Source organism: Amyelois transitella, chromosome 24 (assembly GCF_032362555.1).
Source record: "Amyelois transitella isolate CPQ chromosome 24, ilAmyTran1.1, whole genome shotgun sequence".
NCBI classification, from domain to species: Eukaryota; Metazoa; Arthropoda; class Insecta; order Lepidoptera; family Pyralidae; genus Amyelois; species Amyelois transitella.
The window spans coordinates 516,993-541,661 of record NC_083527.1 but is presented as its reverse complement, the minus strand read 5'-3'; the positions used below and the strand labels follow the sequence as shown (position 1 = coordinate 541,661).

The window sequence follows — 24,669 nt, the reverse complement described above, 5'->3', positions numbered from 1 at the left end:
TGACCATATGTATGTATGTAAAACTAAACTGTCACCAGGACGGTTCAAAGCGAGTTCATCCACGTATCACTTTCACACCGTTTTCTCCCTGTACATTTCCCCGCCGGCTCGGAAACGCCCGAGTGCTGCGACGTTCATATCTCCTCCCACCGTGGTTTCTCCCTGTAAACCTTCGAACCTTTGTATGAACAGAAAGCGTACAAACCTAACAGCGTCCAGATACCCCGCCGGCTCAGAAACTCCCGAGTGCTGCGAGACGGTTCGGAGCGAGTTCATCCACGTATCTCCTCCTCCCACCGTGGTTTCTCCCTGTACATTTCCTTCGAACCATAGTATACAAAAGCATACAAACCTAACAGCGTCCAGATACCCCGCCGGCTCGGAAACTCTCGAGTGCTGCGAGACGGTTCGGAGCGAGTTCATCCACGTATCTCCTCCTCCCACCGTGGTTTCTCCCTGTACATTTCCTTCGAACCATAGTATACAAAAGCATACAAACCTAACAGCGTCCAGATACCCCGCCGGCTCGGAAACTCTCGAGTGCTGCGAGACGGTTCGGAGCGAGTTCATCCACGTATCTCCTCCCACCGTGGTTTCTCCCTGTACATTTCCTTCGAACCATAGTATACAAAAGCATACAAACCTAACAGCGTCCAGATACCCCGCCGGCTCGGAAACTCCCGAGTGCTGCGAGACGGTTCGGAGCGAGTTCATCCACGTATCTCCTCCCACCGTGGTTTCTCCCTGTACATTTCCTTCGAACCATAGTATACAAAAGCGTACAAACCTAACAGCGTCCAGGTACCCCGCCGGCTCAGAAACGCCCGAGTGCTGCGAGACGGTTCGGAGCGAGTTCATCCACGTCTCTTCCACCGTGGTTTCTCCCTGTAAACCTTCAAACCATAGTATACAAAAGCGTACAAACCTAACAGCGTCCAGGTACCCCGCCGGCTCAGAAACTCCAGAGTGCTGGGAGCCCACGGAGATGACGGACGGGTCCCTGGCCCGGAGGTCCAGCACGCCTTCCTCTTCCCCGGCGGCGTTATTGTACCGCTGCTGAAAATTTTAAACAAAAGAGATTTAAACTTTTATGTTTACGTGATCAAACCAGTGCCGTGTGGTTCCCGGCACCAGTACAAAAAAAATAATAGGACCACTCCATCTCTTTCTCATGGATGTCGTAAAAAGCGACTAAGGGAATAGGCTTACAAACTTGGCATTCTTTTTTTAGGCGATGATGGGCTAGCAACCTGTCCCTATATGAATCTCAATTCTATCATCAAGCCAAAAAGCTGAGCGTGGCCTATCAGTCTTTTCAAGACTGTTGGCTCTGTCTACCCCGCAACGTGACCATATGTATGTATGTATGTACGTGATCAAACCATTATACCTCGCTCCTTATACAATTGCGCTTTGGAAACCAGTAGTAAATTTAATTGTAAGTGATGTTGACATCATTAAGCGATACCATGGATCCTATTTTGAAAGTATTCTGATTTCACGCACCTGGGTATGAGTCTTAAAATCTATATCAATAAATGATCAATAAATCTCAATTCTATCATTAAGCCAAATAGCTGAGCGTGGCCTATCAGTCTTTACAAGTCCGTTGGCTCTACCCCGCAAGGGATACAGACGTGACCACATATATACGTATTTGCATACTCACATTAACGTTATTAAACTTCGTCTGATGATTCTCCTTCTCGGGGGCTGCGGGCGTGGGGGCGGGCGTTTCTGAGAACAGCGCGCGGGACGCCGGCCGCGAGCCGGGCCGCGGGGACGCCGGCGCCGGCTCCCCCGGCAGCCCGAGCACTTGCGCCGCGTACTCCCCTTGGAAGGACATGTCCGCACCTGGAATACAATTTTATGGAGAAAAACATCAATATACGTAAAATAGAATAGAATAGATTTGTGGCGACATCTCTACGCCACTCGTCAACAACATCAAATCACACAACAACTGTCAATCATAGCGAAGAAATTGACGCGCTCAGCCAATAGCAGTGAAGAATCCAAATCGCGATTTCACGGATTGGAGCTTTATATACAACCTCCGACACAGCATCGTCGGAGCCGCGGTTCCCCAGGTATAACACCTAGCCTGGCGGAAGATCTTCCCTTTGGTGGCGGTCGAGCCGAATCATCGCTCCCGCTACAGATTAATTTTCAAAAAAGGATACAAGGTATCACTTATTGCCGTCACATCACTTAAATCTAATTATAACTACTGCCGCTTCCAAAGCGCAGTGTAGAAGAAGCAGCGGTACAAGGTACCTACAGAAATCTGGAATTTGGAGAGAGATAAGAGAGAAGATTTCGAAATTTCTGAACATCCGCGGGCAGGGTTATCTACTGAATTAATGCAAAATTAAAAAAAAAACGTGCTTGATGCTTTTTGTATACGGCGTTTAATTCAATGCTTTTTGTATGTGGCGTTAAATTCGTCGCTTTTTGCAGATGGCACTGATTTAACGCGGACGACGCTGAGGGTAGACGCTTTAATGCTTACAAGTATCTAAAACATGTCCTCTCACATTTAGAAAATATTTCAGCTATACCTATAGACTGCTCGCACACACAATTTTTGCATGCCATTTTGGTATAGGCATGTATCTTCTGAATGCCAATTAATGCAAACAATTTGAATATCGATGCGCGCAGCTGACATACGGCCTATTGCCGGAATATTTATTAGGTATTATGACTAGACGCATGCAAATTGTGACATATTTTGTTAGATAAAATTTATTTTTGATTGTCTAATAGATTGAGCCATTATAATGTCATCTTCATCACGGCATATATAAAAATGTATACGAAAATTCGTACCGATTTCACCCTCCTTGGAGCATATATGTACATATAATCACGTCTACATCCCTTGCGGGGTAGACAGGATTATAGGTATATATAATATAGATAGGCCACGTTCAAAGGTTAAGGTCAAGTGTAAGTGGATTAAAGATAGAAGTTTTCAAATGGTGACAGGTTGCTAGCCCATCGCTTGAAAGTAGAATCTTAAGTTTATAAGCCTATTCCTAATAATAAAATATATTACATATGTCTAATAGAACGTGCCGTCAAATCTTCATGATCATTGACGAAGCAACAGCTTTAGAAAGAATGACCCCTCATATCTTAACATCATGACAAATAACGGGATCGTGACAACTGGAAAGATGTAGCCTAGCCTCTGCCTACCTGGGGGAAAGCAGCGTGGCTTAAAGAGAGAATTGAGATTCAAATAGTGACAGGTTGCTAACCCATGTCCTAGAAAAGCAATCCCAAGATTATAATAAGCCTATCCCTTAGTCGTATTTTACGACATCCATGGGTAACATACGGAGTGGTTCTATTCTAAAGTGGCGGAAACCAAACGGCACAGCCTTATATAAACAAACATAAAAAAAAACTTTGAAATAAAAAATATTTAAAGGCTCATGAAAATCATACAAATGTTACACACGCGGACCTACATATATATATATATATTTATAAAAGATTCACAATTCGCAGTCAATGGATCAAGGCACCGCTTTCACTGAGCGGTTCGAGGTCACAACACTAGTTAACATTAATTAGTCGACTCATATCTTTGAACTCAGTTTTGAAGGCTCTATATGTAATCGTATTGAAATAATTAGTTTTACATTCATTCATGTTTTTTAATGTAGACAATGTGCATTCGTCCACGATTTAGATTTAAGAGATCTATAAATTGACGTTCGGTGAAAATGTTGCAGTGTAGTTTGTTCCGCCGCTTCTACTACACATCCGCTTTAGAAGCGGTAGTAGTTATAATTAGATTTAAGTGATGTGACGTCAATAAGTGGTACCATGTATCCAATTTTGCAAATAAATCGACGTTTGGCTTTGTAAATAGACCAAGGGCTAGTCACTTTCTGTATTTGTAACACTTCGCCCCTCCTTTCCTGTCGTTAACTCTTAAAATCTATAGGTAAACTCACGCCCTCTTAAACATTGTAAAACTAGTCCTAAGCAAACTACGTTCCCGCGAAATAACAGCTATCAGGAACACAAAGACGAGACAGTCAAATTGCGAAAGGAAAATTAATATTTAATTCTTTATTTATTTACTTGAAACATGGTACAAATGGGTGTTAGAAATACTCGTATATGTAAATAGGAAAATAGGAAAAATTTTAAAAGCCTACGTCAATAAATAGTTGTCTGCTCCGACCTGCTGCTTTGACGGCCACTGTGGCGCAGCGGCAGTACGCTTGTCTGTGAGACCGGAGGTCCCGGGTTCGAATCCCGGCCAGGGCATGATGAGAAAAGAACTTTTTCTGATTGGCCTGAGTCTTGGATGTTTATCTATATAAGAATTTATTATAAAATATACTATCGTTGAGTTTCGAACTTACTTCGAGGCTAACTCAATCAGTGTAATTTGTCCCGTATATATTTATATTTACGTATATATTTATACCTTAATCCCGGTTAACATTCTCACATCTCTGGAGAGGATTCCAGCGTGTGCATTTCAACCATGATCCTAGATTGGGTTAGTCAAGTAGGTATTTAGTTTTTTTTTTTTACTGGTACCGTGTGTTTCCCGGCACCAGTACAAAAAAGAATAGGACCACTCCATCTCTTTCCCATGGATGTCGTAAAAGGCGACTAAGGGATAGGCTTACAAACTTGGGATCCTTTTTTTAGGCGATGGGCTAGCAACCTGTCACTATTTGAATCTCAATTCTATCATAAAGCCAAATAGCTGAGCGTGGTCTATCAGTCTTTTCCAGACTGTTGGATCTGTCTACCCCACAAGGGATACAGACGTGACCATATGTATGTAAGTTTTAACAAGAAACGACTCCCGTCTGATCTCCGCAATCTTTGCAAGGGGCCATCCCATATTGGATATAGTAAAAGCTTCACAAGATGAATGTGCCTAACTACTACCTTGGCGCTTTTTATGGCATCCATGAAAAAGACATAATCTTTGTTACGTATATTTTTACATAAGCCGCGTCAGAGGGCGTAATTATTAAGCAAGAGCATATCTACAGGTTTTCACATGGACATAATAAATGGAACTTTTTTTTTGCACTAAATGGCCCAATTAACGCCGCCATAACACGGTATTTTTAATGACGTGACTCCGAGCAGTTTCCATGTCCGAATGTTGGCGTGTCACACGGCTCACCCAACAGTCCTAATGCCGATTCCTTCGGGTAAAGTTTTAATTTGAAAATTGTTTTAAAAATGGTCGCGTGATTGCAAACCCGTTTAAGTGCAAAATTTAGCACCTTGTTATAATTTAAGATCTGTAACAATGGGACTTACATGTCTTTAAGACAAAAGTGCCGTATTTAAATAAAGATAAAAAAGAGCCGTGTGGTTCCCGGCAGTGCCTTGTGGTTCCCGGCACCAATACAAATATGAATATGACCACTCCATCTCCTTCCCCATGGATGTCGTAAAAGGCGACTAAGGAATAGGCTTACAAACTTGGGATTCTTTTTTAGGCGATGGGCTAGCAACCTGTCACTATTTAATCTCAATTCTATCATTAAGCTAAATAGTATAGTAATAGCTTTTCAAAACAGTTTGCTCTGTCTACCCCGCAATGGAAATAGACGTGACCATATGTATGTATGTATAAAAAAGAGCAAAATTCTATATCAATTTACACCAATATTTAATTTATTAAAATTTAAATTGTCAATTGAAAACATACGCAAAGAACTTTTAGCGGACAAGTGGAATGACAAAGTAGTTTCTGCCTACCGCTGCGGGTAAGAGGAGTGATTTGATGTGTGCGTGTCAACCCTACTAGTTGTTATTCGCAGGTCTGTCTCGATCTAAATATACTGCGGCACATCAAAGGCGCGCTACGGATGCGTTCCAAACACAACATACAATGCACCGATGATTAATCATCAAGGAAGGATCGTCTGGTGATAAATTTGAAAACAGGAAGTATTATTTCATGCAAAAAAGTCATGTATCTAAGTTAATTATTTTTGCAATATTTTTTGCTTTATATTGATACATACAAACACATACATATAGTCACGTCTGTCATGTGTATCAAGTAGTGAAAAGACTAAAAGTTTACGCTTAGCTGTACGGCTCCATGATGGAACTGAGATTCAAATAGTAATAATATGTTTTCTACAAAAGAAATCAAAAGTTCAAAAACCTACTTAGTCGCCATTTACGACACCTATGAGAAAGCTATAGAGTGGTTCTATTATACAGTTATTGTTATTTACTAAGTAAAATCAAATACAAAGCTTTAACTTTGTTTGTGGGTAGTTTCATTTTTGGAGACCTTTATCGTCTTCTAGTCTGTTTGTCCCATCAAATACTTCTACGAACTGACGTATCAATAAATAAATATAAATATATACGGGACATATTACACATATTGAGTTAGCCTCGAAGTAAGTTCGAGACTTGTGTTACGCGATACTAACTCAACGATACTATATTTTATAATACATACATACTTATATAGATAAACATCTAAGAACCAGGCCAAGCAGAAAAAGTTCTTTTCTCATCATGCCCTGGCCGGGATTCGAACCCGGGACCTCCGGTGTCACAGACAAGTGTACTACCGCTGCGCCACAGAGGCCGTCGATGTATGACGTATCAATTTACTTATTTACTTCCCATCACTCGTACTCGTATCGAATATTCCAGTGAGTTCAGACCACTGGTCGTTTCTCGATGGCGGATGTTTATTTGCACTGAGTACTGCGTCAATTCCTCACCCATGGGAGTGTGCTGTATCGTATGTAAGTACAGGCGAGCGCAGAATTCGTAATACATTATTGCAAAACTAGCTGTGCCCGCGACTTCGTCCGCGTGGAATAGTTATTTTGGGCATCACTGAAACCCTCACGGATGAATAATTTACCCCGTTTTTTTTTTTCATATTATCCATTATTTCTTCGCTCCAAATAGTTGCAGCGTGATGTTATATAGCCTAAAGCCTTCCTCGCAATAAGAATTTTTCAATTCGAAACCAGTAGTTCCTGAGATTAACGCGTTCAAACAAACAAACTCTTCAGCTTTATAATATTAGTATAGATGTAAAGATGTTGCTGTTTGTCTAAGTTTCACGTCACAACTACTTAATTGATCTCGATTAAGTTTTCGCGAAGTTGACGTTGTTGAAGAAAATGCTGCAGTGCAGTTTGTTACCGCTTCTTATGCACTGACGCTTTGGAAGCGGCAGTAAACTTAGTTTTAACTAATTTATTTGACGTCAACCAATGTTGTGAACCCATAAGATATGACAATTATTGAGTGATATTGAAGTGTCCCATAATAATGAATAATCATTTTGAATTTGAATTCTTTCTCCGTACTCCACACTATATTTTGCATACATATAGTATGGAGTACGGAGAAAGACGTTAGGGTTTCACGGGGAGCCGCGGGCAAAAGCTAGTGATAAGGCAAGGCCCGATGACAACGGCGATTCCTCGAAACAGATTATTTATAAATATAATATGCCGTGTGGTTCCCGACACCAATAAAACAAGGAATGAAACCACTCCGTCTCATTCCCATGGATGTTGTGAAAGGCGACTAAGGGGTAGGCTTATAAAATTGGGATTCTTCTTTTAGGCGATGGGCTAGCAACCTGTCACTATTTAAATCTCAATTCTATCAATAAGCCAAACAGCAGAACATGGTCTATCAGTCTTTTCAAGACTGTTGGCTCTGTCTACCTCGCAAGGGATCATAATTATGTATGTATGAAGATTATTTCTTCACTTTTCCCTTCTTACATAATCAAATAAGTTTTCAATGAGAGCATTATCTGAATCTCAATTTCGTCCTAAAGCCATTCAGCTGAACGTTGATCTTAGCGAGACTATTGGCTCTGTGTACCCCGTAATGGATAAACACGTCATAGTTCACGTTTTCCATTACGGGGTACACATTTTTTTCTTTGAATCACTTCTCAATAAGAGGATTACATAGATCTGTCTGTCTGTATGCAAACCAACTGATCACCACAATCAAATCTCACTCGAATCAGACCATCAAATTCATCAATCAGAGTGCTTCAGACATGAATGGGCTCATTATACAAATATGACTTGTATACAAAATATATAAAGTACAGAAACAACTAAACTTTTAATTAATAGAACTGGTTCAATAAATAGAAATATACAAATTTATAAAATGTAGGTACTTGTTTACATATAGCTAAAGCCATCCAGCTGCTTTCAGTCTTTTCGAGGCTATTGGCTATGTCTATCCCGTAAACGATTAAGACGTGATATAATGCACATATGTTCTTGTTTATCAAATACGTGCATTTTTCATTCACATATACAAATTAAATGTTCAAATTTATGTCAAGTAAAAATTCTGAACGGATTTGACTTTAATACAAGATTATATAACCCTCATTTTATCTCCACCTATCAAGTTATAAATGCACCTGAGATATCATTCTGCACTCTCATTATTTTGTCTATTGCATCATTTAACCCCGTGACCTGCGCGGGAGTCGAACTGAGAAGTGCGTTGCGAAAACTACGCCGCTTGGAATAATAGGTTTGGGATTAATGGCGAAACAGTTTATATCGCTAACTTTATCATACATACATACACATACATATAATCACGTCTTTTTCCAAAATTCCAAAATGACTACCTTCCAATCGATACGGTGATGATTACGTATTTTAAAGGCGAATGATGAAGTTAATAATAAGATGGGGATGTGGTATAGGCTTATAAACTTGGGATTCTTCATTTAGGCGATGGGCTAGCAATCTGTAACTATTTGAATCTCAATTCTATCATAAATCCAAGCAGCTGCACGTTCAGCATATCAGTCTCTTCAAGACTGTTGGCTCTGTCTAACCCGCTAGGGATATAGACGTGACCGTATGTAAGTATGTATTACAAAAAAAAATATACAAAAGGCGGACTTAATAAATAAATAAATATATACGGGACAAATTACACAGATTAAATTAGCCTCGAAGTAAGTTCGAGACTTGTGTTACGAGATACTAACTCAACGATACTATATTTTATAATAAATACTTATATAGATAAACATCCAAGACCCAGGCCAATCACAAAAAGTTCGTTTCTCATCATGCCCTGGCCGGGATTCGAACCCGGGACCTCCGGTGTCACAGACAAGCGTTCTACCGCTGCGCCACAGAGGCCGTTTGGCTGGTAGTCTACCAGCTGACGAAACAGAAAAACTTTAAATTTGCAGGGATCGTGGCAAGTGGAAAGGTGTAGTCTCTACCTACTCCTCCGGGAAAGAGGCGTGATTTATGATGATGTATCTAAAAAGCCTTCTAATGACGACCACCTATGCTATTGTGTGACACAATCAAGCCATGTTTCAATAGTATTCGCGTTACGCTGTCTAAAACAAAGCAGGCGCCATTGTAGGACGTGTAACAAAAGTGGTTCGCGGAACATTCGCGCTCTTCACGCCTCTATCTGGTTGTAACTGGTTCAAACTGGTTCACAGTGGGAGTATCAGGATTGTGTCTCTGGTGAAATAATGAGCCGATCACGACTTGAAAGGAGAATTTATGTTGGTATCATTATAGGAAAGTAGTGGAATCATTATGACAAATTAAGTGGATAACTATGTTAGCCAAAAAAGCACACAACAAGAGTTCTTATAAATAGAATAGAATAGATTTATTTTCAAAATTGGATACAAGGTATCACTTATGGACGTCACATCTCTTTAATCTAATTATAACTACTGCTCTTCCATAGCGCGCCAACATAGGGCCTTCAATCCACTTGGTTCATAAAAACCAAGAAGACTTCTTCAAACTTGAAAGTCAGTCATCATAGATACAACCAGTGCAACATACATACATACATAAATCACGCCTCTTTCCCAGAGGGGTAGGCAAAGACCACATCTTTCCACTTGCCACGATCCCTGCACACTTCTTACGCTTCATCCACATTCATAACTCTCTTCATGCAATCTCGCCGGTTTCGTGTACTCTTGACCTGACCTTTTGCTAGAACGTCTCCGATTTGATCAAGGTATGTTCGTCTAGGCCTTCCCACACCAACAGTCCCATTCACACTTCCTTTGTACATACATACACACTTTTTCCACACCAGTGGAACATACATACATACATACACATGATCACGTCTATACCCCCGGCGGGGTAGACAGCCACCAGTGTCGAAAATACTGATAGGCCACGCTCAGCTGTTTGGCTTAGTAATAGAATTGAGATTCAAATAGTGACAGGTTGCTAGCCCATCGCCTAAAAGAGGAATCCCAAGTTAATAAGCCTATCCCTAACGGTAAAAGCTGTAGATGACTACGACTGACTACGATAATACGAGGCGGCAAAATACTCAGAAATTGAACTGAATAAAAAAAAAATTATTACATTACAGCAAGTTGGCTAAAATTCTGCATGTCTATACAGACGAGTTGGCAATTTTTGTCTGTCCACATCGCGTAACGAACGTAACAATTGACAACGTTCAAAATAGGGGACTTGCAGGTAATAACAACGTTTAGGCGCATTAGGGCTAATTCTCATTGCGACAACCGACTCGCTATGGGAGTGTATTTCTCATTTTAAGCTATTCCTCATTAGGGCTACTTCTCATTTGAAAGTTATTTAGTACATCACACCTCTTTCCTTGAAGGTTACAAAGAGAAGCAATCTTTTCACTTGCCAGGATCCACAATTTTTTTTTTTTGCTTTATTCACATAAATTTTTTTTTAAGGCACGCGATCTAACGTACGGACAGAATGAAATTCAAAAAATCAACTAAGTCGATGTTTTGGCTATATCCTTCAAGTACAGCTATTGGTCAGTTACAATTTTATTATATGTATGGATTACCATTTAACATTCTTGTAACTATATAAATTTCTGCGCGACAAAAATATTGAGTACAAACAAACAAACATAGCCTTATTTAAACTCTCTCACTAAACACATCTTTACTCGCTAATCAACTCTCCCAATCTGAAGACATCACGCTGGACACACGCGTTTCCGTTCCTATTGATTTTTAAGTATTTGCTTTTGTTCTGACGGCTCTATGAAGTTTTTTTTTATTATTATTTTCACCAGAACACCGCGGCTCTGATGGGCGAAATCAATTACGCAATTGAGTTTTACGACAAAATATTTCTGGGCCCGCGGCGCTCGGGCTTTGTACAACGTTAGACTATTGATTTCGCTTGTGTTGCATGTTACGCAAAATTGAATCGGGGTTTTTCAACGAAAAATTTAAATTTTTGTTCGGGTTGCACACGACGTTTCGGGATCCGAAAGTAAGAATATATTTCTTAGGAATTCAATTACTTAATATGATCACGTCTCTTAGGGCTGGCTAAAGAGTCTACATATATCCACTTATGAAGAGAGTTATGGATGTGGATGAAGCGAAGGAAATATGCAGAGATCGTGGCAAGTTGAAAGAGGTAGTCTCTGCTTACCCCTCCGGGAAAGAAGCGTGATTTTATGTATGTATCTATCCACTTTCTGTGATCCTCGCGTGCTTCTATCGCTTCGTCCACATGAATTTATGATGCAAGCTCGTCGTTTGAGAGCACTTTTGACCTGACCACTCGCAAGAGCGTCCCTCGTCAATTTGAATAAGCCGCGTTTTATCCAAGTAATGACAGAAGCTCGTCAAAATCACGTTTCCAATTTATGTATTCCACCTGCCGTTAACCGCTCCCCGTAGTGAAGTGTCTGCGACCGACCTCTGCTGATTCATTAGGCAGTCTGTGCATCGAGTGTTGCCTCTCGTGAAAATTTCAATAAAGCATTACAATTTTTCAGAGGGAGGTAACATTTTTTTAGTCAAGTTGGCTTTTCCAATCCCGTATGGGCAAACATGATGTAAATCAGCATCATGATGATACTATTGGTGTTTTAATATAGAGACTTCATCAAGGTAGTAAGCACACCTGACTATCCAAACTTTTAATGGAAATATACTAATATACTAATATTATAAAGCTGAAGAGTTTGTTTTGTTTGTTTATTTGTTTGTTTGTTTGTTTGTTTAAACGCGCTAATCTCAGAAACTACTGAACCGATTTGAATAATTCTTTCACTGTTAGATAGTCTATTTATCGAGGAAGGCTATAGGCTACATTTTATCCCGGATTTCCTACGGGAAACGTCAACAATGCAGGTGAAAGTTGAATGAGTCGGCCATCTGCGAGCTTTCCACGCGAACGCTGCGCAAACCAACAAAGATATAGTAAAACAATGTACTAAAGATGTGAAGTACTCATTTTTTGCCACAAAAAAGTCCGCGAGAGCATATATCTATCTCTTAAGGTTTATTTACAATAACCACTTTTTTAAGATTATTTTTTCATTATAAACATAAGTTATTTTGAAACCAATTTTCTTTAATTCAGTATTAATCCTTATCCAAATAAATATGTTTATTACTTTCGGCTTTTCATGTAGACTAAAATTGCCATTTACAGTATATAAATCAGACGAACAGGTTTTGAGATATAGTCGTTATAAGCAATTTGCAGCGAAACATTTAATACGGCGAACCAGCGTTCTTTCTAATACGCGTGACCGCCAAATTGATAAAGCCGAGGAGGATGTTTGCAAAAATAAATATGATGCCCAAATAACTATTCCACGCGGACGAAGTCGCGGGCACAGCTAGTGGAAATTAAAATTAAAAGGATGTTTAACGTAACGCGGTTTAATTTATAGTAATCCAAAAAAATCCTAATTTTCAAAGAAAGGCCATCGAGCCTCTAACGACAGCATCCCACATTGCCTTCCTCAAAGATCTCTTTTCCTGAAAGAACTCTTTGGTAATCCAAAGAGTTCCCAATCCAAATAAAACTCACCAATAAAAGGTTTGCCGTCCAGCCTCTTCATCCAGTAGAACCGCTGGCTGTGCGGCTTGTTCTCCCTGTCGTACTGCTCCCACTGCTGCCTGAGGAACGTGTAGCAGACGCAGCAGCATCTCACAGTGCCGTCCTCAAAGATACACAACTCTTTGGTAATCCAAAGAGTTCCCAAACCAAATAAAACTCACCAATAAAAGGCTTGCCGTCCAGCCTCTTCATCCAGTAGAACCGCTGGCTGTGCGGCTTGTTCTCCCTGTCGTACTGCTCCCACTGCTGCCTGAGGAACGTGTAGCAGACGCAGCAGCATCTCACTGTGCCGTCCTCATCGCCGTCGGCCCGGTACCCGGTAGGCGGCGCGTGCGCACCCAGGAACGGGAAGTAAGGCTCCGAGGTCTGCGGAACGAATTTCGTTTATGGTGACAACTAGGAACTGATAGCTCGTAAATATACCTAGTTCGTTCAAATTTTTTTTTACATACATACATATGGTCACGTTTAAATCCCTTGTGGGGTAGACAGAGCCAACAGTCTTGGAAAGACTGATAGGCCACACTCAGCTATTTGGCTTAATGATAGAATTGAGATTCAAATAGTGACAGATTGCTAGCCCATCGCCTAAAAAAAGAATTCCAAGTATGTAAGCCTATCCCTTAGTCGCCTTTTACGACATCCATTGGAAAGAGATGGAGTGGTCCTATTATTTTTTGTACTGGTGCCGGGAACCATTTTTTTTTTTAATTATATGGGACATTTCAACAGCACTTAATAATTGTCATATCTTTTGGTTTCACGACATTGGTTGACGTCAAATAAATTACTTAAAACTAAGTTCGCTGCCGCTTTCAAAGAGTCAGTGCAGAAGAAGCGGTAATGTACTGCACTGCAGCTTTTCTTCAATAACGTCAACTTCACAATTGTCCAAACTTGGAATAGAAGTGTGGACGAGAGAATACTTTGATACGAGTATGTTTAATTGATTTAATCCTTGAAAAGACATTTCATAAAGTTAAAATCAGTTTCCTAATCTTTAGGTACTAGTAAATTCCTTTAATCCACTTCCGTCGGTGATCTTTCGTAACCGAAACGAACATAGTTTTTTTTTTCTTATTTGATAACCAATTACGAAAATGGAATCTACTTGTCGTTACCAAATGTCATTGTTCGCATACCAACCATTGTGCTCAAATGTGATGGTGCATATATATGCACCACACAGCTGAGTTAGAATAGACAAAAAGTTTGCAAAAAAAACAGGAATTCAGTTCTCATGACAAACGGGTAAACGCTCGACATTTTCCGAATAAATCTTCTTTTTGTTCTCGCATGGCTGGCTGACACGAGAGATGGAATAAGCCCGCCATTGTGTCCGCTTCCCATCGGAAATCGTGTTAGACAGATATTATTCTCATATCATAACACATATTTCACATGGATTTTGAAAACATGACATGACTGATGCATACATATAGCCACGCTTTTATCCCTTGCAGGTAGGCAGAACAAACAGTCTTGAAAAGACTAAAATGCAACGTTCAGGTGTATGGCTAAACATGGAATTGAGATTTAAAGTGACAGGTCGCTAGTTCATTGCCTACAAGAAGAATCCCAAGTTTTATTAGCCTTTCCCTTAGTCGCCTTTTACGACATCCATGGGAAAGATATATAGGGTGGTCTTATTTTTAAGCGCTAATTTTCATCACATTGCGTTTTTAACTGACATATTATCAGGTTCAAGCGGTTTGCTAAAACGGACATAACGTGTAATATTTAACGCTGACCCCTTCTTTAAAAAATTGTGGCAAGTATTTGATTTTTTTTTTTAATTCTGCCCAAAAATTTTCGGCGAAAGGGTCCGATGTCTTTTTGTTTCATTTAGTCTCCGTCTCTATCCAAACGAAGAGCTATCCAATCAACTCTTCCAAAAACAACACACTAATTTCTCAATTCACATCAATCAGTTAACATAAAAGGCGAATGGTACTCAGTCCTTTTGTCGTTGCAAATATGTCCGCACAAAAAAGGTTCTGGGCTGCGCAGACGCTTTCCATACAATGGCGGGCGACCGTCCGACTTTCGTGCCCGTCAATAATTAAGATTGACAAGTCAATGTCTTGTAGACTGGTGGAATGTGAGAAGTAGGTAACTATGGAGTTATGAATGCGTGGAATATAGAGCGCGGGTAGATGATCACTCTGGACTGTAGTGACAGGTTGCTAGCCCGTCGCCTGACAGAACAATCGCCTTTTACGACATCCATGGGAAAGAGATGGAGTGGTACTACTCTTTTTTTCTATTATTGCCGGGAACCATTCGGATTTTAATTGGATTAGATATTTAGGAGGGAAGTGAAAATGGGAATATCGGTAGAGCTGACTAAAGCTAATAAAATATAGTTTCATATATTTTGTAGAGTTAGTATCCCATAACACAAGTCTCGTTCATTCATAATTTAAAAAAGATGCATCACTGCAACTTTATTTAAATGTTCGCCATACACATAATTCACAAATGATATTTCCTGCGTTTCGTATTTCAATGTACTACTAAAATAATACAAGTCAGTCTGTATTATGTGTCAAATATCATATTTAAAAAAAAGCAGAGATATTAGTTTGTGTAGAAAAACAGTAAATTGTAGCTTTTTCAATCGTCAACATAATTCTCACGTCTAATAGCAAGTGAATAGACATTTCCGAGAATAATGTTTCAACATATACTACGCATATTTATAGACGTACCGTACCAGAGACTAAGGATTAACTATTTAGCTTTGTGTCTATGGATAAACTTTTAAGCTGTCTTTGTAGCGGGATCAATATTTAAAGCTCGACCGCCACCAAGAACTTCCGCCAGACTTGATGTTATGACTCATGGGTAAGCGACTTCTAACTGGTCTCCGTAACCTTTCCAAGGAATTCTAACCCATAATGATTCATAATGAATCTTGGTAAAAGCTAAACTACATGAATCTGGAACATCCATGAGAAAGATACAGCGATATTATGCTGAACTGTCGGGAACTACACGGCACGGAGATTGCTCCAATTCGTAATTTGTGTGCGAGATTTTTTGGTGCTGTAGAGTAGAGATGTTGCCACAATTTTAACTTTTGTCTTCCACGGTCCTATTACCCTAGTACTTGGCCTGATCATGGAAATTCTTCCAACCACCTATATACTTTGTCAAACCTCTCCAACTCCTAACAATTTGTATAAATAATATACTTAAATTTAATTATGTCTTTAATTAGATTTAAGTTACGTGGCCCATCAGTCTTTTGAAGACTGTTGGCTCTGTCTGTAAGGGATATAGACGTGATATATAGCTTCCAAAATAGTCATTGGTACATGGCCAAGGTGGAATTCGAACCTGTGTTCCTTTCTGCGCATCACGCATTTTAACTGGGCACCTTACCGTTTCGACTATCGGTTGCTCTGTAAACTATGGCCCTGCAAGGCCCAAAAGGATGTTGCCATGACTTAAGATAAAATGCCCCCGCACAAAAATGTCGTCGATATAAACCAACAATTTAGAAAAATAATTTAACTTCCTCCTAACGATGGTCACACTTATGCTATAAATAAACACACATTATTCAATTGACGAGCATAGAAAATTTGTTAGACACCATTTGTCAGCGCTAATGTGACAAATATTGTGTAAACGAAGCACAGATTTTAAGGATATGATACAATGAAAACATCAATTGCAGAAAAAAAGAGATGTTTTTTTTTAAAAAGGTACTGATGTCAATTTAATTACCTAAACATGCAATCAACGGCATAGACAAAGCCAACAATCTTGAAAAGACTTCAAGTACGAACGGCTCTAGGGCTGGTGGAATTGAGATTGAAATAACAACATGTTGCTAACTCATCACCTAAAAGAAGTTTATCAAGTTGATAGGCCCTTGTAATTTTTTTCAGTCAATTGACATGCTTCTATTACAGTTTCCAGTTTTGCTTGGTAGTTTCGCTTCTTTTTTTCTGAATCCTCATCTGTACTTTACTTGTTTTGTATTTCATGCATTCTGTAGAAAACACTTTATTGTAGAAACATTTAAACTTGTTCGCCGCGTATTTAGATCTCGCGAACCTTTTGCAGTTTTTACAAAACTGTGACTATCTTAAAAACTACTTAACCGATTTGAATACCCAACGAACTTAAACACTGGATAGATAAAAATACAATACGTACCTAACATGAAACTGTTGATGACAATATCATCCGAATTGTATCATGCAAGGTCAATAGTATTTTAATTTCGTCAATTGACAACTGATACAAACCAGTTTCTAACGATGTCTTCTGACAAGAGGGCAACGAAATTATAACAAGCAGACAGTACCCACTATGAACCACGTTTTAAGAAGCCTCGACAATATTCACCTAGAATACACAACCTACTGTCGAATTCACATTTCTATTCTAAGTTTGGATAGTTGTGAAGTTGACGTTGTTGAAGAAAATGCTGAAGTGCAGTTTGGTATCGCTTCTTCTGCACTGACGCATTGGAAGCGGCAGTAAACTTAGTTTTAAGTAATTAATTTGACGTCAACAAATGTTGTGAAACCAAAAGATTTTACAATTATTAAGTGATATAAAGTGTCCTATAATAATCAATAAAAGTTTTGAAGAATTTGAATAACTAAATGAAAACTCAAATAAAATACATACTTTCTTACAAGAAAATTTAAATCACAAAAACAAAATTGCCTGTTGCTATCTCGCTCATTAGTACAATAGCGGACAGTCAGTTCGCGGGTTCAGATGGCGGGCTCTGTCTGATAGGCTCGACCACACAAATATTTTGGCGCCATATGAAAATAAGACTTCTGCGCAGACTCATACTTCCTGTATGTCCTTTCCTTACTACTTTTCAAAATTACTACATATTTAACTTAATCAATACGATCCTAGGTATACTCGTATTCTAAGAAGTCCCACCTCAAGTGGACTGTATTTGGCAATGCGCCAGCGCAAAATCGTGGTCACTACACTATACGTACGCACAAGTGTCGCGTGTCAGATGTCAATCGTTTCACTCGCCCGTCATTTCCGATCCGGCTGGAACTGGCTCCCATTACCAGACCTTGGCTCGTTCAGATTGGCGCCGAGGAAACGACCACAATTTGAGTGGAGCACCGTGATATCATTGTTTGAGTTTGTTGGTGTGGTTAATTTTTTCGCGACGCCACTGACAAAGTGGAAAGTGTGGAAATCTTAACGTTAGAGCATTGTAATCCTCATGGCATAAGTTGATTTATATGTATATATTACTCGTAAAACATAACTTATAATCGCGTCTATATCCCCTACGGGGTAGACAGAGCCAACAGTCATCAAAAGACTGAAGGGTCACGTTCAGCTATTTAGCTGAATGATAAAATTAAGATACAAATAGTGACACGTTTCTAGCTCATCGCCTAAAAGGAGAATCTCAAGTATAAGCCTTAGACGCCTTTTATGACATCCATGAGAAAGAGATGGAGTGGTCCTATTCTTTTTTCTATTCGTGCCGAGAACCACACGGGACTATGTTACTGTAATCACATCTCGAAATGCTCGATAAAGGATAAGAGAGGTACACTCTCACAGGCATTGGGCTTGACCCTGACGGTATAAGAGTCGCTGAACCCCGCACAGCCGCAAACTAAGCACATTCGTAATTCACCCATCAACAATAATGGTATTTATAAAACAATCCCAAGCCTTTTATGAGAATCACTCTGAAGTAGACGCTGAATTTGTTAAAATAACTAAAAGACAAGGAGAAACAGATCCAGTCCAAGACATCAGTATCAATTTCTCCGAATCAGATATGTTAGCTATTCTTGCTGAATTAACAGTGCACTATAAAATCAACCACCAACAAAATTATTTACATTAAATCTGAAGCAGTTCCCATTGAAAGAGCTAAAAAAGAGAAGGCAGCACAGACCTGGGCATCGGGCTTGACCCTCACGGTGTAAGAGTCACTGAACCCGGCACCGCCGCAGACGAAGCACACTCGCACTTCGTCCGGCGGGGCGCACGGTTTCTCCAACGACGGCGACGCTGGTTTTGAAGCGCCAAGCGAGCTCTTTATGTAGGCCTTCGCCTTCTCCATGGCCGCTTCACTGTTGGCAAAGAGACGAATTGATTTACAAAATCGACATAAACATATAATCACGTCTATATCCCTTGCGGGGTAGACAGAGCTAACAGTCTTGTAAAGACTGGTAGGCCACGTTCAGCTATTTGGCTTTAAGATAGAATTGAGATTCTAATAGTGACGGGTTGCTAGCCCATCGCCTAAAAGAATTTCAAGTTTATAAACCTACCCCTTAGTCGCCTTTTACGACATCCATGGGAGAGTGATGGAGTGGTCCTATTCTTTTTTCTATTTGGTGCAGGGAACCATACGGCATTTACAAAATCGGTTGTCTGTAAAGTCGGTTTACTGACAAAAGTTGAATGTAACAACGTCTTAAGAAAATACTGATGGAATGGTAGCATTTTTCAACAGAAAATTTTAATTTAATTTGTTTAATAGATTTGTATGTATATAGAGGAGGCCGATTGTGCCTCTTTGTCACTCGTTCCGTGCTCTCGCTTGCACTTCAAACCTTACATAGAACGCCTCAGAGCGAGGCAACGACGCATCAGTCATGTTTTTTCGTGCGTGCAGCCGGCTCAATCGAATTATAAGACGTTGTCACGTCAAAAGTGTTATCATTGTTATCAGAATATTACGCAAATCTATCGGCTTTTGAATTTATCAGACACATTTAAATACCACGACGTGCGCGTTGCCTTTTTAACGGTAAAAGTATTTAAACGATCGATTCATTATATCCGAAGATTGACCAAACAAATTATCGAAGTTACAAACTATTATTTCTTTTATTAATATAGATTTACCTATTTAAAGAGAAATCCTGTTAAGTCAAACGCTTGTTACATCCCAGTCTACTAGACCATCAGTATTCTAAGCATTCCCTTGTCTTACCAGATTTCTTATATTCTATCTAGAGTTGACTGATAGAGAATGCTTTAATATCAAGCTCATACATTGAATATAACGGTGATTTGCTATTAGTATGGTCATATCCTTAATACCATATGGATACTGTTTCTTTAAGAAGGATATCCATGGATTACCATTTCAATAAATCTTGTAGAGAAACTTAGAAATACGAATAACGTAATTTATGTGCAGACCCGACCACGATAAAGTAGGAAAAGGGTTGAACTCAAAAGAATGATGTGACGTCTTACATTAGTTACGAAAAAATCAATAATTGTAACATCATAGTGTTATTTATGCCATTCTGATTTTTAAAATGTTTATTGAACAGAAGATTGTGCAACAAGAATAGGACCACTCCATCTCGTTCCCATGGAAGTCGTAAAAGGCGACTAAGGGATATGCTTACAAACTTAGGGTTCTTTTAGGCGATGGGCTAGCAATTGTTGGTTCTGTCTACCCCGCAAGGTAGCTGTGCCTTGAGCACTAGAAATAACTATTTAAAATTTCCATTTGTTATTTCTTTGATTAATGAAGAGATTATGTTTCAAGACTAGCTTAATTTTTGCATCATTGCATCATATTCTTCGCGATTCGTTAAGATTTTTTACACTCCTCAAATTAAATATCTCATCAATCCAATGAGCAAATATGACAGAAATATCACCAAGCCTTACGGGATAAACAGAGCCAATAAGTCTCGAACTTTTTATAAAGTGGTTATGGAATAGTTTTGTTTGGTGTGAGTATTACATTTAAATTGCCGATAACGATAACATGTGTTTGCGCACCGATATCAACAAAAATGCTGACATACTAACAATGAAACACAAAATTCATTTTATGAATCAAAACAATTAATATATACTTTTTGCATGTTTATTTGTGTTAAATGTTAAATTTTGCAAACTAGTAAAAGATCATTTGCCTGTGGCGGAGGACTGCCTCAGCTGTGTCAGTTCCATTTTGAACTAAATGCATACATAAAACTCCACCTCTTTCCTGGATGGTACGCAGAAACTACTTCTTTTCACTCGCAACTATCCCTTTTTTTGTTATCGCATGGGGAAATCCTTTTTACGGACAACCCCCCGTGTCTTCACCCGGGAGAGAGTGGGACTCCCGGCACCTAATGTACCAACCTACCCACTAAAACCCCTCCGTGCGCCCTTCTTGCCATTTTGAGGGTATCATAGGATCGCAGTCATTTCACCACGACGCTCGCAACTATCCCTGCATACTTCTTTCGATTAATCCACATTCATAACTAAAAATGTATAATTTGGAGCTCTTGGCCAGACGGAAGAAAGGTATCTTGGCACGTTAGATCTTATTACCAGAATGTCCACTCGGGTTTTTAAAGTTGTTTGTTCCTCTCGCGAGTTACCTCTTCCCGCGTTATCTACTTGACCATTCTTTTTGAAATTTTTAATATATATATAAAAAAGAGTCTGAAGAAGGACATAGGGTATTCATCCCGGTAAAAACTACAATTCCCGTGGGATAAGTGAAAAATCTTTTGTAGATGGTGGTATGGTAAGTGCTGCGGGTACAATCAGGTAAGATATAAATTACCGAAGGCCGTTCAGTACAGTTCATGCATTAGCTGTCGTGTGAAAAATGGAGTCATTTATCAAGCAAGCCCACAGGCGCCAATACCAGTCGCATTACGCCTAAACCCCCCCTATATTTACGAGTGGTGCTCACGAAACATTTAGTCATTTAGTGCTGGTATATTTAATTGCGATGCGATGGCGACGCCGATTAGTGAACAGCCACGACACCTAGTGGTGGTCTGTGCGTAGTAGAAAAGAACAAGAAGGTTAACTTCAGATAACAAAAAGCCATTATACACAGTAATTTATATTAATACTAGCTGTCCCGGCAAACGTTGTTTTGCCATGTAAATCATTTTTAAGTAATTTCTAGTTAAAAAAAATGTTACGGGTGGACAACCCTATCACTAAGGGGTATGAAAATCAAATCAATCATTAACGTTGTGCGCGATATTCTGCACAAGAAGAGTATGTATGTGCATTGTAATACACATACATACATACATATGGTCACGACTATATCCCTTGCGGGGTAGACAAAGCCAACAGTCTTGAAAAGTCCGAATGGCCACGTTCAGCCATTTGGCTTAATGTTAGAATTGAGATTCAAATAGTGACAGGTTGCTAGCCCATTGTAATACACAACTATCATTATATCATGATTTTACAACAATTTTTTTTAGAAAATTCATACATTAAATATGATTTCCATAACGTCACCTTCTGTAGAATTTACTATGGTCGTGCCAGGTCCTAATAGCAACAATCACGAGATACAACAATTAAATTTGTATGCATGGGTTCGACAGAAATTGTAAAGGGTAAAAGGTATTTCTCGGTAACAAGGGTAAGTAAATTGAGTTTAAAATAAATTGAATATTGAAAGCTCTTTTCAAATGTATGGACATTCATCAGTATATGTATAAATCATATAAACGTATGTATATATCAAAAAGCATTTCTAATTAAATAGTTATTGGCTATCGTTAAAAATTGAAATTATTCTAGTACCCTCGTCATTTATGGAATCCTATCTCGAACTCAGGGCGATCTGTAATCATACCTACTAATAAATGCGAAAGTTTGCTAAATATATTGAACGGATTTGGGTAAAACATTACCGTGACAAAGCTCAGATTTACATAATGCAGATTACAATTTCCACTACATTAGAGCCGGGAAGAGTCGCTAGGTTTAGACATAATGACATACTGGGAACTCAAATATAAGAAAATATAGTCATATATTTCAATACATAAAACAACGTTGTATCTTATATTTATCCATGGATGTCGTAAAATGCGACTAAGGGGTAGGCTTTTAAACTTGGGATTCTTCTTTTAGGCGACAGGCTAGCAAACTGTCATTTTGAATCTCAATTCTATCATTAGACCAAACAGCTGATCGTGGCCTATCAGTCCTTAAGACCGTTGGCTCTGTCTACCCCGCAAGGGATATAGACGTGGTTATATGTATGTACACATGTATGTTCTTATATATCGTTTTTTATTTTTCTCCACCCCAGTACACTATACGTCTATAGTAGATATAACAAACAATTAAATATATATTATATTTCGGCTATAAAGATCCCACCGCTGATATGACAATAGGACCATTAAATCATCGTATCGATCATTCTAGATTATTATTTGACGTTCCTTTAATCATGGAATCTCATTCAATACTTCACATGTAGAAAAACACTTGATATTGAAACCTAAATATATGATTAATCCTAGATGACACAGCTTAGTATATATCTTGCCAGGGGGGTAGGCAGAGACATTCATCCTTCTTACTTGCCTGCCTAAGTTTGACGAATTACTGTTGACCTGACCCTTAATTACAACATCCTCAATTAAATCCCCTAATTGATAAACAAACATACATATTACATAAGTATAATCAAGTCTCTAACCTTTATCGCGGCGTTCAGCTATATAATGGAATTGAAATTTAAAGAGACAATTTGCTAACCTAAAGCCTAAAAGATGAATGGAATAAGTTGATAATACGAGTAATATAATTAATATTTTTATAGTGTTTTTGCCATTGTACCTAGCTGTAGCTACTATCCTTTAACATAATATGTTTCTTTGAAATACCTGGTTGACTGGAAGAAATCCCTCACAGGGATAAGTCCGCCCTTGTAAGTACATCGTTATTTTTAATGTATTTTTATGTACTACTTATAATTTGTTATGTACAAAAAAGAATTTACAAACAAACAAACAAACAATATATTCAATTTTGACCGCACAAAGCCAGGAGCAAAAGCTGGTGTATTCAAAGAAGTAGGCTTACGTAGGCCGAGGCCGACATAGACTCGATCGATACATCATACGAATCATACCGTGCGACAAGCCGTTTCTGTGACAAACATTACGGCGCAGACGGTACAGTCTGCAGCGGCAAAAAAAAAACAAATTCAAATTCAAAACTTTATTGTAAAACATGGGTAAGTAAGCGGCAATTTATTTTTTTATTTGGTAACGTCACCAAATAAACAGTGCCGTTTGTGGTTATATGCAAAGTGTAAAAGAACTTTTCATTCCCTGCGAGTGACCATGACCGCTAAGAAGAACAAGAAACAATAAGAATTCTGGAGCGATAAAAATCATTCTACCATTCCGCAACTATCGGTGAGTTGAGATTGTGGACAAAGAGAAAAAAGTATGCAGGGATCGTGGCAATTGTAAAGATGTAATATATTTTTTTAATCCCGGAAAAGAGGCATGAGGTGTATGTATATATATTTCCAGAAAATCGTTAATTTCTGTACAGTGCTATGGCCGGTAAGAATAAAACTAGTTTGAAGTTATATGTTGTGTACTCCATTTGAGTTTTTACGGAATGCCTCGCACTCACACACAACACGAAGCTTACACGAGCACTCACACAAATCAAGCTTCACAATAAAACCAGAATCGAAATCAATACAAAATTCAAATTATTTTATTTACTAAAAAAGAAGGGTACTTACTAGAATGCCTATATTCCAACTAAGCAAGCAAATACTAGTAGGTACACTACACAGACATTAGCAGAGAGTGAAATACATAAACATTCTGATACCCAAGCAAAGCCGCATCCTACCGCTAGTATCGTACAAAATGCGTTTGAACCATCGGCCCCGAGGTTAAGTAAATCAGGTAAAGTTCGAGCCATTTGGTTGCGTCACTTATTGACCCCGATGACTTTTGAACTTGCGACCTCGCCTCGGATTCGTTAGGTA

The 24,669-nt window shown here is 39.0% G+C and overlaps 1 protein-coding gene across 3 annotated transcripts in view; it reads right to left on the bottom strand.

The window, feature by feature from the left end:
• LOC132903314 (uncharacterized) overlaps positions 1–24,669 on the bottom strand; it is a 142,074-nt gene that overhangs the window by 98,900 nt on the left and 18,505 nt on the right. For 2 of the 3 annotated variants that reach the window (XM_060951327.1, XM_060951329.1), the window contains exons 2-5: positions 18,808–18,985; positions 13,055–13,259; positions 1,670–1,854; positions 926–1,056 (exon numbers count right to left, since the gene is read on the bottom strand). In XM_060951327.1, coding sequence (XP_060807310.1) covers positions 926–1,056; positions 1,670–1,854; positions 13,055–13,259; positions 18,808–18,975 — 689 coding nt within the window. In that variant the 5' untranslated portion in view covers positions 18,976–18,985. The remainder of the gene's footprint in view (positions 1–925; positions 1,057–1,669; positions 1,855–13,054; positions 13,260–18,807; positions 18,986–24,669) is intronic. The other variant, XM_060951328.1, reaches the window with a different exon arrangement.